Here is a 17,633-nt window from a genome sequence, read left to right on the forward strand (position 1 = left end):
CCAGGAGGCGCTTGACATAAATGTAATAAAACATGGAGAGACTCTTGAACCTCAGAGTGAGAAAACTTTATTGATAAAGACAAGCAAATACAGATGACAAATATACAGCAGTAGTAAAGTGAGATCTGCGTGTCTCTTTATTAATGTGTTTGTATCAGAGAGAAATATAAACAATAAGCCTTACAAATAAGATTTTAAATAAATCTGACACTGAAAGAGAGAAGCTCAAATAATCAGTGACAAACACTAGAACAAAAATCACACTTGAAGAATCTTTAAAGTTCAGCGTTCTGCTTTAGATTTCAATACTTCCTGGAAAAGATTAAAATATAAAGCCATTAATTAATAAATCTCACATTTATACAGTATATACAAAATCAGTTTGTGATTATTGATATCATTGATGAGGTACCTGATGTGTGAATCTGTGCTTGATCTTGTTCAGCTCTTCTGGATCTGATGTCATAAACCACAAGAATGACAGTAGCCACGCCCACCAGAGCAGAGAGGACCAATCGGATCACAGCTTCAGTAGGACCACAACAGTGGACGGAGTCTGAGGAATAAAAACATCAAACTGAGATCAGATCAGTCAATAAACATTAATATCAGCGCTGACATCAACTAATATCAGCACTGTCGTACCTGAACATGTGTGACAGAGGTGAGTGATGTCCAGATGTTGAGTCTGGTTGCTGATGGGATTGTTCAGCACACAGCTGTAGGTGTTTTTATCCTGATATTCCACCTCCAGAGGTAGAGAGAGACTGATGCTGAGATCAGACACACTGATGCTGGACAATAAACTGTTTCCTTTGTACCAGGAGAGAGTCACATGACTCACATTCACAGCTGAACACACCAATGAACATGATGATGATGATGAAGAACATTGTGAAGAGTTACTGCTGATGACAGGAACAGGCAGACGAGCTGAAAAACATCAGATAATAAAGAGAAATGAGGACGAATGAAGATATTTAAGAAACATCGAGAGGAACCAAGATGATCAAAAGTAGAACATTTAAAACAATCTGATATAGAAAGTTAAATAAAAACCTGGATGCTATAAATGTAAAAATTAGGCTAATTAGTAATTAAGAATAAAAACAACATCTAAATGATAAGATATACTTCCTTATAATGAATGCAAAGCTGTAGTTAACAGAACTGAACTGATATTTAACTCACCACAGACAGCGAGATTGAAAAGCTTGACTATATTTCTGATTATCTTTACTTTATAGAGTCCAGAATGTTCAGTTGTGGTGTTTGTGATGGTCAGAGATCCAGTTTGATTGTCCAGCTTCAGTCTGTCTCTGAATCTCCCATCGTAATCATCATATACAGGGATGATTTCGGCCATTACACTGATTTCAGCGATTACAGTGTTTTCAGTTCCAAACATCCACTGAATCCCATCATCCATCATTTCAGTAAGATCAGTGTTTAGAGTGACTGAATCTCCCTCCATCACTGACATTACCTTTGTATCACCAATCACATCTATAGAGAACAAACAGTCACAGATTAAGACTTTCAAAAAAACTTTATGATGGTTTACTAAAGTAAATAATTTGAAATTTACTTTTGAAATAATGTCATAAAACTACAGAAGCTAAATGGTGTGTGGATTAATAATTTCACTTATTGTGGTGATTAAAAAAAAACAGGTGAAACCAATATTTAACCCACAAATGACAGTGAGAATGAAAAATGTCTTCAAATGGTTGATCTGTTGCTCATAAACTCCAGCATGTTCAGTTCTGGTGTTTGTGATGGTCAGAGATCCAGTTTGATTGTCCAGCTTCAGTCTGTCTCTGAATCTCCCATCAAGAACATCATCATATACAGTGAAGCTGTCGGCTCGTTTATTGATTTCAGCTATTACAGTGTTTCCAAACCTCCATTGAATCATTTCATCCTTCATTTCAGTAAGATCAGAGTTTAGAGTAACTGAATCTCTCTCAATCACTGTCACAAACCTCAGTCCTGTATCACCAAACACACAGAGAACAAACAGAAACAGGGTTCAACACAGATTAAGACATTATGATGGTTAACTAAAGTTAAACAGTTTGAAATTTAAATTTGAAATGACTTACCGCACAAAACCACGTAACAGACACAAAAGCAGCAAAATGGAGTTTGGATTAATAATTACATCTTGTGCACAGCAAAACCCCCAGTGTTAAATTAACACCCAAAGTGTACATATGAGTCCATCTTGCCGGGTGTTAAAAAGTAACACTGAAGCAGTGTTAAAGTTAATGAAATAATTGATTGATGATTGAGTGATGATTGACAATCAGTGGTGACACCTGATGTTAATAAGCAGAATCATTGAAGAAACAACAAGAGAAAAAGAGAGAGACACGACAACTACAACTGACTTCCAGCCATTAAACATTATTACACTTATTATTAACCAGTTTGATTTTATTTCTGTAATACATCAACAAAAGTTCTTATTCAGAATTAACAGATGTTTAGATGTTAATGTTTTAATGAAAGTTTAGTTTGAAGTCACCATGATGGTGAAAAGCATTTCCTTTAGTTGGGCTCTTGACTCTTTATTTATTAACATTAATTTTTCTCTGGCTGCTCCAACTTTGTGTTTGTAGAGCACATTTGTTATGGTCAGAGAAACTGTGGTCTGGGCTGCATTTCCCAAAAGTGTTATAAGCCAAAGTTGACCAATTTAGGTTTACAGTGCTTTGGGAAGCACAGTCATAACAGTTGTGTTTTGATGATGACATTTTCATTGTGAAATGGCCTGATTCATTGGTGACATCCAGTATTGTTAACCGATCATATAGATTTCTTATTTCTTTATACTAAATCTGCTACCGCTTGAGATCCAGCAGAGCTTTTATAATCTAAAGTTTTTTTGAAACACACACAGACATCAAGAATCAGCATATGACCCTCAACAATGGTGACAATCAAACAAAGTGCTTCATGTTGCAGTGCATTATGGGAGCCACCAATCAAAACTCATCCATGGCTCCCATCATGCATTGCTGCATGAATAAATTATGCAGCTGAATTGTCCTGTAATTTTCGTAGATTGTTCATGTTTGCTTTTATTTTTCTGTTGTTTTGTTGTGACAGTAGCTTGTTTTGTGATGTTCAGAGTTGATCTGTTTGTCAGTATTTTGTATTTATTTATTGTCACCATTCTTGAGAATCATATGCTGATTCTTGATGTCTGTGTGTCTAAACACAGAAGCTTCTGTGCATAATGTATTTTTCATAAAAAAAAAATAAAAAAAAATTTCATACTGCTGTTGGATCTCAAGCTGTAAAATCACAGGCCTACAATCATTAATACTAAAGCTACACATCAAGCATACGGTCAGAGATTTAGACTCTAAATGACATCATGATAATATCATCACCAAAACATATTGTGACCAGATCATGTTTTCTCTGGTCATAACAAATGTGCTTTACAAACACAAAGTTGGAGCAGCCAGAGAAAAACTAATAATAAAAGGTAAAGAGTCAAGAGCCCAACTAAAGCAAACGCTGACCTCTTTCATGGTGACTTGAAATGAAACATTCCATAAAACATTAATTAACACCTTTTTTCTCTCTTTCCTTCAGTGATTCTGCTTATTAACATCAGGTGTCACCACTGATTGTCAATCATCACTCAATCATCAATCAATTATTTCATTAACTTTAACACTGCTTCAGTGTTACTTTTTAACACCCGGCAAGATGGACTCATATGTACACTTTGAGTGTTAATTTAACACTGGGGATTTTGCTGTGTGGTGATTAAAACAGATGGAACGAATATTTGACTCACCAAAGACAGTAAGACCGAAACTCTTGATCAGACTGTTGTTTTGTAGTTTATAAAGTCCAGTCTGTTTCATTGTGGTGTTTGTGATGGTCAGAGATCCAGTTTGATTGTCCAGCTTCAGTCTGTCTCTGAATCTCCCATCAAGAACATCATCATATACAGTGAAGCTGTCGGCTGTTACATTGATTTCAGCTATTACAATGTTTTCATTTCCAAACTTCCACCGAATCTCATCACCATCCTTCATTTCAGTAAGACCAGAGTTTAAAGTGACTGAATTTCCCTCTATCACTGACACTTCATCATCACCAAACACACCTGAAGAACAACATTTTTCACAGATTAAAGCTTTAAAATCACTTGATGTTGGTTTGATGAAGCTTCACTAAAATACTTTTAATCATTAAAACGTGAAGTGAATAACATTCTGCAGCAGTACAGTGATAAACAATGATAAATGAAAAAGAAATAGAAAACAGAGAGAATTTTCCTACTACTACAATTAATGCTGGGTATTTGAGCTTCATAGTTATTTTATTTTACATTTATTAAATCCATCCTTAATAACTGAGTTTAGACCAAACATGATCTTACAGTAAAATCACAGTTGAATTATTTCTATATGAGAATAACAGTGAATGTTGATCCTTTGTTATTTAACCAACTAATTTAACCACTAATTTATTACATGGTACCAGAACAGAAACGACTGAAGCCGTAAAAACACATTTAAAACTCACCAACCAGACGCCACAAACAGAAAAAAACTAATTTGAGAAACATTTTCTTCATCTGTTCACTGAAAAGCCCAGAGAGTCTCTCTTAAAATTTCTGAAAACCCTCAGATTGATCTGAACCATGACTGAACTGTGATATTTATCTGGTTGTGTGTGAATCCTCCCCCAACCTCAGTTAGTTTCCGTTCACATGTCCATCTCATTTAACATCATGAGAATCAAGAAGCTTTTGCTGATCTCACATTTTCAAATTAATTCTGGCCCTGTATGAAAACTAATGGCAGAAGAGTGAAATATTGGATTAGATATCTGTATCTTGTCATGGTTGCATCACTTTCTGCACTCATTCTCGGTGCAAGCACAACAACAGTAACATGCTGTTTTCCATTAAAACAGTAATATAGTAGTAATATAGTTCACTAATGTAGTCCACTTGAGTGAATGAAAACACGTGTGAATTCAGACACTGATGAACACCTGCTGTTAACAAGCAGAATCACTGAAGGAAAGAGAAACAACAAGAACAGAAAAAGATGAAATCAACTGAAGATAAAGGAAGACATTAAGGCCCGGTTTCACAGACAGGGCTTAGCCTAAGCCAGGATTAGGTCTTAGTTCAATTAGGATATTTAAGTAGCTTTTATAAACGTACACTAGAAAAATAAATTACTGGTATGCATCTTGAGACAAAACAATGGCACTGACATATTTTAAGATCTGTCAGTGCAAGTTGCTTTCAGTTGAAACAGCTCAAACATGCATTTTAGTCTGGGACTAGCTTAAGCCTTGTCTGTGAAACCGGGGGCAAATCTCTGAAGATCTGATTAAACAACTCCACAAACAGCATTACCAGCTTCACTTATTACTAACCAGACTGACTTTATTTCTGTCATACGTCTACAGAAGTTCTTATTGAGAATTAACAGAGCTTCAGATGTTGTTTTATTGTTTTGTTTGACGTTACCATGATGGAGATCAGTGTTTGCTTTAGTTGGGATCTTGTCCCTTGATTTGTAAACATTAGCTTTTCTTTGGCAGCTGTAAAAGTATTTAAAACACATTTGCTGTGGTGAAAAACAGCCAAAATAAAATGTGATCAGATGAGGTTAGCTATTTATTAATGGTCAAAGTCATTAATCTCATCAGAGGCTAATTTAGATTATGGAATCCCCATGATTCTACAGCATGATATCATCAGTGTTGTAACAACCAGATAATATGAAGGATTTTGAAAACAGTTTGTGTGTTAAACATATGAAATTATTGAATCATTAACAGTCACACAGACATCAACAATTGGCGTATGAATCTCAACAATGGTAACAATCAGAAGCTTCATGCTGCAATGCATGCTGGATGCAAAAATCGTCCATGACTCCCAGCATGCATTGCGGCATGAATAAATTATGACGCTGAATTGCCTGAATACTAGCAGCCATATCACCCTGTAGCCCAAGACTGGTTGCCCACTGAAGAGGTGTTAGTGAGGCCAGCAGGGGGTGCTTACCCTGTGGTCTGGCATCCTGGCCAAATTTGCCCATTGACCTCTGTCCATCATGGCCTCCTAATCATATCCATATACTGATCGGCTTCATCACTCTGTCTCCTCGCCACCAATAAGCTGGTGTGTGCACATTGGTGGTGGTTGAGGTGATTCCCCCTTCCATATGTAAAACACTTTGAGTACCTGGAAAAACGCTACATAAAGGTAAAGAATTACTATTAATTGTAAATACAACTAACACCACCCCAGCACAATTTTTGGTGACTTTTTAACTACAATAAATGTGTCTTAAATACACACGATTACAGCAGCCGAAAAAAAAACTTAAGGTCAAGAGCCAAACAAAAGCAAACACTGACCTCCATCATGGTAACGTCAAACGAAACAATAAAACAACATCTAACCTCTGTTAGTTCTCACTAAGAACTTCTGTAAACATCTGACAGAAATAAAGTCAATCTTGTTAGTAATAAGTGAAGCTGGGGTCCCCCTCAGGGGAAATCGCGGGGGCCTCCCAAGTGAGTAAACGTGGTGAGTAAACGGTACTGCTTCTGTTGTGTGTCATTCAGCACGATTCCACCTATCCTGCCTTCACTAACTGCAAGTTAATCGATAACGAATTGTAATTGGATTGTAATTTTGTGCTACGATGAGCTCGGCTACCTTTGATTAGGCTGTAGGCTGAAATTATATTCAACCCGCTAAAGTGGCTAGTGGGAGTGGCTGTCTTACCCGCATTTGGCGGGCCGGCGGGTGTTAATGTCAAGCCCTGAATACATATACAGTCGTGCTCAAAATTATTCATACCCTTGGTAAATATGACCAAAGAAGGCTATGAAAATAAATCTGCATCGTTAATCTTTTTGATCTTTTATTTTAAAAATCTATAAAAATCCAACCTTTCATTGGAGAATAAGAATTTTAAATGGGGGGAAAATCTCATTATGAAAGAGATGTTTTTCTCTAATACACATTGCTCGCAATTAATCATACCCTTATTCAATACTTTTTGCAACCTCCTTTTGCCAAGATAACAGCTCTGAGTCTTCGCCTATAATGCCTGATGAGTTTGGAAAACACCTGACAAGAGATCAGAGACCATTCCTTCATGCAGAATCTCTCCAGATCCTTCAGATTCCCAGCTCCATGTTGGTGCTTGTTCTCTTCAGTTCACTCCACTAATTTTCTTTAGGGTTCAGGTCAGGGAACTGGGACGACCGTGGCAGACGCCTCATTTTGTGCTCAGTGACACATTTTTGTGTTGGTTTTGATGTTTGTTTTGGATCATTGTCCTGTTGGAAGATCCGACCACGGCCCATTATATGGCTTCTAGCAGGGACAGCAAGGTTTTGATTTTTTATCTGTTAGTATTTGATAGAATCCATGATGCCATGTATCTGAACTAGATGTCCAGGACCTCCAGCAGAAAAATAGGCCCACAACTTTAAAGATACAGCAGTATATTTCATTGTACACATGGGGTACTTTTTACCCCTGTGTCCACCAAACCCATCTTGAGTGTTTGCTGCTAAAAAGCTCATTTTTTTAGTTTCATCTGAAGTCATTCGGTCATCACGTCACCATAGGCTGAATGCAGAAACAGAAAGATTAGTTCACATGATTAGTCCACGATTAGTTTTTCACGTGACCGCCGTATTGGATACAGAAATTAGTTAATTCACAACCTTCCTTCCTTTTCCCATGAAGATTGGACATATTGGTCTAATATTTGTATAAAAAGATTGGTCAGAAGGGACATAGTGGCATAACATAAATGTTTCTTGCACATATCCTTTGATAATTATGATAATTCCTAAATATAATACAACATACAATCAATAGTAATACGAATGTAATCTTGTATTTGTTGCGAGGCACTGAGCCAGGAAGCGGTCACATGAAAAAAAGAATGAAGGACTCGAACCTGAAGACTCGAGAGACAAACTAATAATTTCTGTTTCTGGTACTGCATGCATTGCATAAGGGGCTGTCACGGCACAGATCAGACACTGACGGAAGATGTTTTTACGCATTAATGCAGCTCAGATGTGGCATAAATGCATGTTAACTGGAAATGCATAAATAATGTTATGATATTAATGTTTTGAATAAAACTTGAAGAATATTGAAACATAAATATTTAAAAAATAAATAGATAATACTTTAAATATGAAACTAAAACCGCCAGTATGTGGCAGCAATCATTGTCTTAATGAGTGAGTCACTGAATCATTCATTCAACCGATTTGTTCAAAATGACTGACTGATTCAGGAAGTGAATGGGTCTTTGAATCATTGACTCACTCGATTCGTTCAAAAACGTTCAATAACAAAACACTGCTGTGCGTGTCTCAGAGACGCGTTACTGCTCTTCTGTGGACTTGTTTGTAGTAAAACTATATTCATTGTGAAACAGCAAAAACAGACAATATTGCATCTAAAATGTAACGCAATGTTAACTTTGTTTGTTGAACTGTTGCATAAAATCAGTATCAAATTTGCAATCGTGCTGATGTTCAGGAAAAAACAGCACTCTTGCTCATGTGATATTGCTTAACTCGGGCCTATGAAGTAAGTATAAAAAGATATGAAAAGTCATCCAGATTTTATCCTCATATCTTGATGTTTGGGGGAATTTTAATTGCATTATAACAGGCTACATCACGCAGTGAAAGCATGTACTCTTAAAGCGTATGTGCAAGAATTTATCGTACTTGAAAAAAAAAAAAAAAACATTTCACCCACAAACATCCAGCAGAAGCTGTTTATCCACCCAACAGATCAAACCACATTTCTGTAAAGAAAACCGTTGCAGCATCCAATTTGACCCCAACACCAGTGAATAACATTTATAATGTTTGCCTGCATTGTTACAACAAAATTCATCCTCAAATATTAATGAGAAAAAACAGTAATATGTAAATGTAATTATTCATTTAGAGAAATTTGCATTTGGTTACCAGAGAGATTCGATGTTTGGGAAATTCGATGAGAAATACTTGAGTTTATAACAAGTATCTCTGTTATTTGATTGCAGACTTTGGTATTTTGGCAAATCTGAGTAAAATAACTCTTTTGAAACTCTAGTTCAAACACTTTGGTCTTTTCTTCTGAAGAAACTGAGAAGTGTGGAGGCCTGAATCAATGTTTCCTGAAATTCAAGTGTGATGAGCTTGCACAATAATCCTCATAGTTTAACTGTATACTATGTAGGCTATATACCCGTAACAAAGCATAGAAAAAATAAATACACTCTAAATATTGAACATTTTAGTGAACGTCTCTAACAAGAGAAAAAAAATCTTGTGAAGCATCGGGCGGATGATGACGCACTTCCAGTTATCAACATCACACATCTATCAAAAATTTTTTTATATTTTAGTTCTTTTAATTGTATATTTATGACATTGTACGTTCTGTTATATTACATTGACATTACAAAAGAAAAACTAAACACTGCTGTGAGGGTGTTTCTGAGAGAGTGATGGTTAATTTGACATCTGAATGCTGTAAATCAATCTCTCTATGTTTTCCCCTTTTGTAAAGTCATGGAAATGCTACTGGATCAAATGAAAACTCAAAAATGATACTTGCTGTAGCCTAGTGTCCCGTTCACCACTGTAGAAGTGTGTGGAAATATAATATATTGTGTTTTTAAAAAAAATGAAACAGCGTATGAACAGTTCCTGTTTTCATTTGTGCTCCATCAGATAAGGCATTAAATCTAGAAACATTCTCTTGCCGTTTACTGTCGTTTTCTGGCTGAAGGATGGAATATAATGGTTTTACTTCATATTTTTGCTTTAATTTCTATTTTGTGGCAACCGTTTTATAAAAGCAATAAGGTATTTGAGGCATGCTGTATTGTGAATAGAGTCAAAGACTATAGCTGTGTCTAACAACGCCCTTCTGTTGTGAGGGATAGTACAGCACATTACTTGCTTACATAAAGTTAGTATTCCTCCAGGGGGCGCTCAACATAATAAATGTAATAAAACATGGAGAGACTCTTGAACCTCAGAGTAAGAAAACTTTATTGATAAAGGCAAGAAAACATGGCAAATGGACAGCAGAAGTAGTAAAGTGAGATGTGTGTGTCTTATAGCGAAATATAAACAATAAAGCCTTTAAAATTGACTTTTAAAAAGAGAGAGTGCAAGCTCAAATAATCATCAGTATTTATGACAAAAACACTAGAAGAACAAAAACACACTTTACGTTCAGCGTTCTGCTTTAGATTTCAATACTTTCTGAAAAAGATCATCATATAAGGGCATAAATTATTAAATCTCACAAATATTAATGTATGCGAAATCAGTTTGTGAGAAATGTCATCATCAATCATGTACCTGATGTGTGAATCTGTTCTTGATCTCGTTCAGCTCTTCTGGATCTGATGTCATAAACCAGAAGAATGACAGTAGCCACGCCCACCAGAGCAGAGAGGACCAATCGGATCACAGCTTCAGTAGAACCACAACAGTGGACAGAGTCTGAGGAATAAAAACATCAAACTGAGATCAGATCAGTCAATAAACTCTAATATCGAGAGTATATAATATCAAAAAATATCAAAACGAAACATTGCATTTGCTAATGCTTATGGGGAAACCCCTTCCTCCAAATACTACTGAAGCGGTACACTTCACGATAAGGGTACATTAATATATCATGAATCATCAGGAACTAACACGAGTTCAAAGTCTTTCATTCATTAAGGAATACACAAAAATCCACATTTTCCTCATGCGTGCATACAGGCTCTAAGAAGAAATGTGTAGAAAAATGACACATATTATGTGTAACACTCTAGTTTACACATTTTGTGTCAATATTGCATAAAAATGTGTTGGAATTTCCAACACAATTGGAAATTATGTGTAGTTTCCAAATGTGTTGGAAACTACACATAATGTTTTACACATATTATGTGTAGTTTTAAAATGAACACAACCTGTGTATTTGCTCACAGCATCAACACAATCTGTGCAGCCAAGAACAGCTGTAATGTGTTAATATTATACATTTACACAACTTTGTGTTCATTTCAGAGGTGAAGACCAGACCTCCAAAACCAAGACCATTCAAGACCAGAGGTGTGGTCGAGACCAGACCTTCCAAGAACAAAACAAGACCATTCAATCAAGATAATTCATTAATCGTGTGACTATTGAACATTAGACTACAATAGACTATTGACTATTAAACACCTGCTGTTAAAATCACAATTTTTAAGTCACAATCATGGAGATCAGGGTTTGCTTTAGTTGAGCTCTTGACCCTTGACTTTTTAATATTAGATTTTGTTTGGGCTGTAGTAACTAAGTTAAAACATCCAGACAAGCAAAGAGAAAAGATGATCAGGTGGTGTTGGTTATGTTTTCACATATATGTCAAGGGTCAAGAGCTGAACTAAAGCAAACCCTGATCTCCACTGATTAACATCAGTAGTGACACCTGATGTTAATAAGCAGAATCATTGAAGAAACAACAAGAGAAAAAGAGAGACACGACAACTACAACTGACTTCCAGCCATTAAACATTATTACACTTATTATTAACCAGTTTGATTTTATTTCTGTAATACATCAACAAAAGTTCTTATTAAGAATTAACAGATGTTTAGATGTTAATGTTTTAATGAAAGTTTAGTTTGAAGTCACCATGATGGTGAAAAGCATTTCCTTTAGTTGGGCTCTTGACTCTTTATTTATTAACAATTTTTTTCTGGCTGTTCCAACTTTGTGTTTGTAGAGCACATTTGTTATGGCCAGAGAAACTGTGATCTGGGCTGCATTTCCCACAAGAGTTGTAAGCCAAAGTTGATCAATGTAGGTTTGCAATGCTTTGGGAAGCACAGTCATAACGGTTGTGTTTTGATGACGACATTCTCATTGTGAAATGGCCTGATTCATTGGTGACATCCAGTATTGCTAAACAGTCATATAGATTTCTTAATACTAAATCTGTTACCGCTTGAGATCCAGCAGAGCTTTTATAAGCTGAAGTTTTTTTGAAACACACACAGACATCAAGAATCAGCATATGACCCTCAACAATGGTGACAATCAAACAAAGTGCTTCATGTTGCAGTGCATGATGGGAGCCACCAATCAAAACTCATCCATGGCTCCCATCATGCATTGCTGCATGAATAAATTATGCAGCTGAATTGTCCTGTAATTTTCGTAGATTGTTCATGTTTGCTTTTATTTTTCTGTTGTTTTGTTGTGGCAGTAGCTTGTTTTGTGATGTTCAGAGTTGATGTTTGTCAGTATTTTGTATTTATTGTCACCATTCTTGAGAATCATATGCTGATTCTTGATGTCTGTGTGTGTCTAAACACAGAAGCTTCTGTGCGTAATGAATTTTTCTTTAAAAAAAAAAAAAAAAAAAAAAAATTCATACTGCTGTTGGATCTCAAGCTGTAAAATCACAGGACTACAATCATTAATACTAAAGCTACACATCAAGCATACAGTCAGAGATTTAGACTCTAAATGACATCAGACCATTGTATGATCACCAAAACATACTGTGACCAGATCATATTTTCTCTGGTCATAACAAAAGTGCTTTACAAACACAAAGTTGGAGCAGCCAGAGAAAAACTAATAATAAAAGTTAAAGCGTCAAGAGCCCAACTAAATCAAACGCTGACCTCTTTCATGGTGACTTGAAATGAAACATTCCATAAAACATTAATTAACACCTTTTTTCTCTCTTTCCTTCAATGATTCTGCTTATTAACATCAGGTGTCACCACTAATTGTCAATCATCACTCAATCATCAATCAATTATCTCATTAACTTTAACACTGCTTCAGTGTTACTTTTTAACACCCGGCAAGATGGACTCATATGTACACTTTGGGTGTTAACACCCAAAGTGTACATATGAGTCCATCTAGCCTATAGGCTTCTTGCAGAAGGTTGGCTAAAGGAAAGGTTTCTAAATGAATGACATTCATACAAGTGCAATGTCGAAGTGAACCGAATTGAAAGGTAACATCACCGGTTACTCATGTAAACTTGGTTCCCTGAGATGAGGGAACAAGACATTGTATATACTGCCATGTCACCTAGCTTGGGATCTTACAATATCAAGTTGCTTCAGTCAAGATTCTGAATAAATGACGTTCAAGGAAACTGATATTTAACTCACCGTCAACATTAAGAATGAAAATCATCTTCATGTAGTTGATGTCTAGTTCATAAACTCCAGAGTGTGTGGTTCCAGTGTTTGTGATGGTCAGAGATCCAGTTTGATTGTCCAGCTTCAGTCTGTCTCTGAATCTCCCATCAAGAACATCATCATATACAGTGATTCTGTTGGCCCATTTATTGATTTCAGCTATTAAAGGTCCATATTCAAAACTCCACTGAATCCGATCATCATCCTTCATTTCAGTAAGATCATTGTGTAGAGTGACAAAATCTCCCTTCTTTACTGATATTTCTTTCACTACTGTATCACCAAACACACACAGAACAAACAGAAACAGGGTTTGTCACAGATTAATACAGTCATTTGATGGTTTACCAAAATAAATAGTTTAAAGTATAAATTGTAAATGAATAATATCATGAATCAACAGAAGCAAATGGTGTTTGGATTAATAATTGCATCTTTGTGCTGATTAAAATATAAAACAGGTGAAATAAATATTTAACTCACCACAAACAGTGAGGTCGAAACTCTTTTGTGCACTGTTGGTCAGAACTTTATAATATCCAGCATGTTTCATTGTGATGTTTGTGATGGTCAGAGATCCAGTTTGATTGTCAGCTTCAGTCTGTCTCTGAATCTCCCATCAAGAACATCATCATATACAGTGAAGCTGTTGGTCTGTTTATCGATTTTAGCTATTAAAGTGATTCTATATCCAAACTTCCACTGAATCTGATTATCATCCTGCATTTCAGTAAGATTTAGAGTGACTGAATCTCCCTGGTTTACTGACACTGGCCAAACACCATTAACTCCAAACACTCCTGAAGAACAGAGTTTTTCACAGATTAAAGCTTTAAAATCACTTGATGTTGGTTTGATGAAGCTTCACTAAAATACTTTTAACCATTTAAATGTGAAATTAATAATATTCCATAACAGCACAAACACTAAATATGCTGAATGAAAGGATAAATAGTTAAACAGAGTTTTATATGGATCAATAAGTAAATAAAAATAGAGACTTACTAACAAGAATAATGTCACACTCAAACCAGAGGCAAGGCCACATAAGGGCCAGGGTGGTGCTGGTCCACCCAATCAAAGGTGACAGAATATAGTACTACATACTAATGGTCTGGAAATAAAAACAAAACTGCTAAATAATCATATCTGTTGAGTATATAATTTGTAAAGTGTATTATTAAAATATAGGCTATATCACAAAATGTTTTTATAAACTTTCCAGAGTCGAGACAGCAGCTATTTCTATAAATGCTGTGAGTCACAAATTGAAATTGTGAATTGAAAATACACCCAATGGAAATATCAATTCACACTCCCATTTATCATATTCATGAGTTCACATTTACATATAATTAAATAAAGTAAATGTTTTGCGTATTTGGTAAGCAAGTCTGCGTAAGTAAGAGGTAAGTCTGCTGTATTTATACCCTTTGACGTTGGTTGAGTTGATTAACTGAATGCTCTCCACTTGTGCTAATTAGGTTAATTATCTGAAAACAAATTAAGATATTTTTGATGAAATCCGAGAGGTTTATGACTCGTCCATAGACAGTAATTTAACCGACACTTTCAAGGTCCAGAAAGGTACTAAAGACATTGTTAAAACAGTCATGTGACTGCAGTGGTTCAACCTTAATGTTATGAAGCGACAAAAATATTTTTTGGGTGCAAAAACAAAACAAAATTAACGACTTTATTCAACAGTCTCTTCTTTTCCCTGTCATTATCCTCACACAGGTGACGCAGTAAGTACAGTGAAGGTGACAATAAAAAAAGGTGACAGTATTGCAAATGATATTTTTCCCATTGGTTGAGTTTGATACAGCATTTCAATTTCTTAAATTAACAATTACAGAAAAAAAAGCAGTTGTTTAAACCACTTCAATGCAATCATGTTGATCTGCTTTATCAATGTAAAAAAAAATGTTTTCTGAAAACATCTGTGATTGCTGATAAAGAAACAACTCTATAATAGTCAGGGGTCAAGAGCTCAACTAAAGCAAACACTGATCTCCATGTTGGTGACCTCAAACGAAACATTTTCAATAAGACATCATCTAAATCTCTGTTAATTATCAATAAGAGCTTCTGTAGACGTGTGACCGAAATAAAGTCAGTCTGGTTAGTAATAAGTGAAGCTGGTAATGCTGTTTGTGGAGTTGTTTAATCAGATCTTCAGAGATTTAATGTCTTTTATCTTCAGTTCATCTAAGGCTGTGGCTGAAGAAAGTTGTAGTTTGTGTTCTTATTTCTCTTTCTTTCAGTGTTTGTTCACAGCAGGTGTTTGAATTATTGAAAGAATGTTTCAGGAACATCATTCTAACCTTTAAATAACATTCTACTAACATTAAGGAAACTGGACATTTTTAATGTTCCCAGAACCAACACTGAATATTTAGAGAACGTTCTTATAACAAAATTCTGTTAGCTGGGTCATAACATTAAGTTTGAACCACTGCAGTCACGTCGACTGTTTTAACAATGTCTTTAGTACCTTTCTGGACCTTGAAAGTGGTGATTATATTGCTGTCTATGAACCCTTTAAACCTACTAACATCCGTTGCCATGATTTTTGGAACGACTTACCACAAGCAGAAAAAAATTATGTTTTAGTCACATAACATTGGTTAATGGAGACACCATTATTTCGTAATAGTTTTTTATCAACAAGAAAATATTGCAAAAGTTTTGCGCAAATCTGTAATGGAAACCCGGCTAGTGACACTCCAAATAATTATAGCTTTGAGAAGAGATCTGCTTTCAAAACAAGCTTTTCCAGTAAAAAGCTACTTTTTCCAATGATTAGCGTGTAGCGCCACAATCTCTGTTTTTAATGTCACATTTGTATACTGACGAGCGAGCGGAGGTAAACAACACTGTCAGCTCTAGATAGCGCTGGTATGATTTATTCTATTGAATCGTTTTGTATATATATATATAAAAAATATATTAAATATATAAGTTTTTTTGTCATTTCTGTCTAACAAACATTAAAATTATTGGATAGGGTAGAGTGGCAGAAATATTTTTTGCTAAAAATCTGATAACATGAAAACTCTGGACATTTTTCATACTTGGTTTATAATGTATGTAATTGTCACTAAAACTATGATAACTGTTCTGGACACATTTAACTTTTGTTTCATAGAAAAAAATTTCCTTAAGGGGGGCGTTTTCCCCCACTGTACCCTATAATATAGAATGATACATTTGGATAAAAGTTTATTTCAGATATAAACACTGATGTCTATGGAAGTGATCAAAAAAGAGTTGAAAGTAACTACAGTAGATGCTTCAAATAAAGATCATATCAATTATATTGATTCAGCATTAGGTGGAGACAAGTGACTGTTAAAAATGTATTTTCATTTAATCATTTATTCAAGAGATTAGTTCAAAAATGCTAATACGTCCAGTAATTAAACGATTGAAGTCTTTATTACTGAATCATTGAATCTTTCATTCAAACCTATTTTTTAATAATTAATTCAAATTAAATATTTTTAGACTGCAGCAATTATCAATTTGTCTGAATCTATAGTGACATATTATTTTGTTTAGTTATTTTATTCCAGAATTGTGCATCATATATATATATATATATATATATAAAACAAAAAAATAGAGGTTCACCCACTTGGAGATTTCTGGCCTCACCACTTTGGGTATTTGAGCTTCATATTTATTTTATTTGATCAATCCCTAATAACTGACTATAAACCTGAATTTAAACTTCATGTAAAATCACAGATTATTTCTATATGAGAATAACAGTGAATGTTGATCCTCTCTAACTAATTTAACAAGTAATTTATTACATGGTACCAGAAATGAAAGAACTGAAGTCATAAAAACACATTTAAACTCACCATCCAGACGCCACAAACACAAACAGAGCAAAACTGTGTGAATCATCTTCAGCGGTTTCAGTCCACAAAAATGAAGATACAAACTCTTCAAAACTGCTTCAGTAATAAATGACAGACGCTGATGTGAAGCTGCTCTGTAGTCACGTGAAGCGAAACTCTGTCAGCTAAAATAACTGCTCATCTTTAAGTGTCATCATCACCAACTTTCTTCGCTTATATTTTCCTTTTTTTCTGATTAATTCACACTCTGAACATTGACACTTCCTGTAAGTCAATTGTGTGACTTTCAACAGAAATAAACTGACACACAAAGTGTTAAGCAACAGTTTGATCTTGTCATGAGATCCTGTGAGTGTTTGTCTCTGCTCTCTCCTGTAACTGTCTTCAGCTCGTTTGTTGTTCATTTCTTATCAAATGTCTCAATAGTTTCTCCTCTCAGACTGATTTCAGAGTTTCTCTCATGGCTTTATGGAGCAGGAACAGATGACCTGCTATAACTGTGTGTATGAA

General features: G+C 35.2%; 1 protein-coding gene across 13 annotated transcripts in view; it reads right to left on the reverse strand.

Annotated features, from left to right (window-relative positions):
- The window catches only part of LOC127520844 (SLAM family member 5-like), a 62,478-nt gene that overhangs the window by 41,259 nt on the left and 3,586 nt on the right, over nt 1-17,633 (reverse strand). For 2 of the 13 annotated variants that reach the window (XR_007932216.1, XM_051909484.1), the window contains exons 1-9: nt 17,124-17,481; nt 13,735-14,051; nt 13,222-13,524; nt 10,405-10,548; nt 3,818-4,132; nt 1,696-1,992; nt 1,192-1,506; nt 646-933; nt 413-556 (exon numbers count right to left, since the gene is read on the reverse strand). Coding sequence is in view for 12 of the 13 variants with exons in the window: in XM_051909484.1 (XP_051765444.1) it covers nt 413-556; nt 646-933; nt 1,192-1,506; nt 1,696-1,992; nt 3,818-4,132; nt 10,405-10,548; nt 13,222-13,524; nt 13,735-13,804 (1,876 nt within the window). In the remaining variant the exon portion in view is untranslated. Of the gene's footprint in view, nt 1-51; nt 313-412; nt 557-645; nt 934-1,191; nt 1,507-1,695; nt 1,993-2,105; nt 2,246-3,817; nt 4,133-4,554; nt 4,826-6,058; nt 6,250-10,404; nt 10,549-13,221; nt 13,525-13,734; nt 14,052-14,256; nt 14,366-17,123; nt 17,486-17,633 lie in introns of those variants that run through there. The other 11 variants (XM_051909489.1, XM_051909488.1, XM_051909486.1 and 8 more) reach the window with 10 other exon arrangements.

The sequence above is a fragment of the Ctenopharyngodon idella genome, chromosome 10, assembly GCF_019924925.1.
Source record: "Ctenopharyngodon idella isolate HZGC_01 chromosome 10, HZGC01, whole genome shotgun sequence".
Taxonomy (NCBI): Eukaryota; Metazoa; Chordata; class Actinopteri; order Cypriniformes; family Xenocyprididae; genus Ctenopharyngodon; species Ctenopharyngodon idella.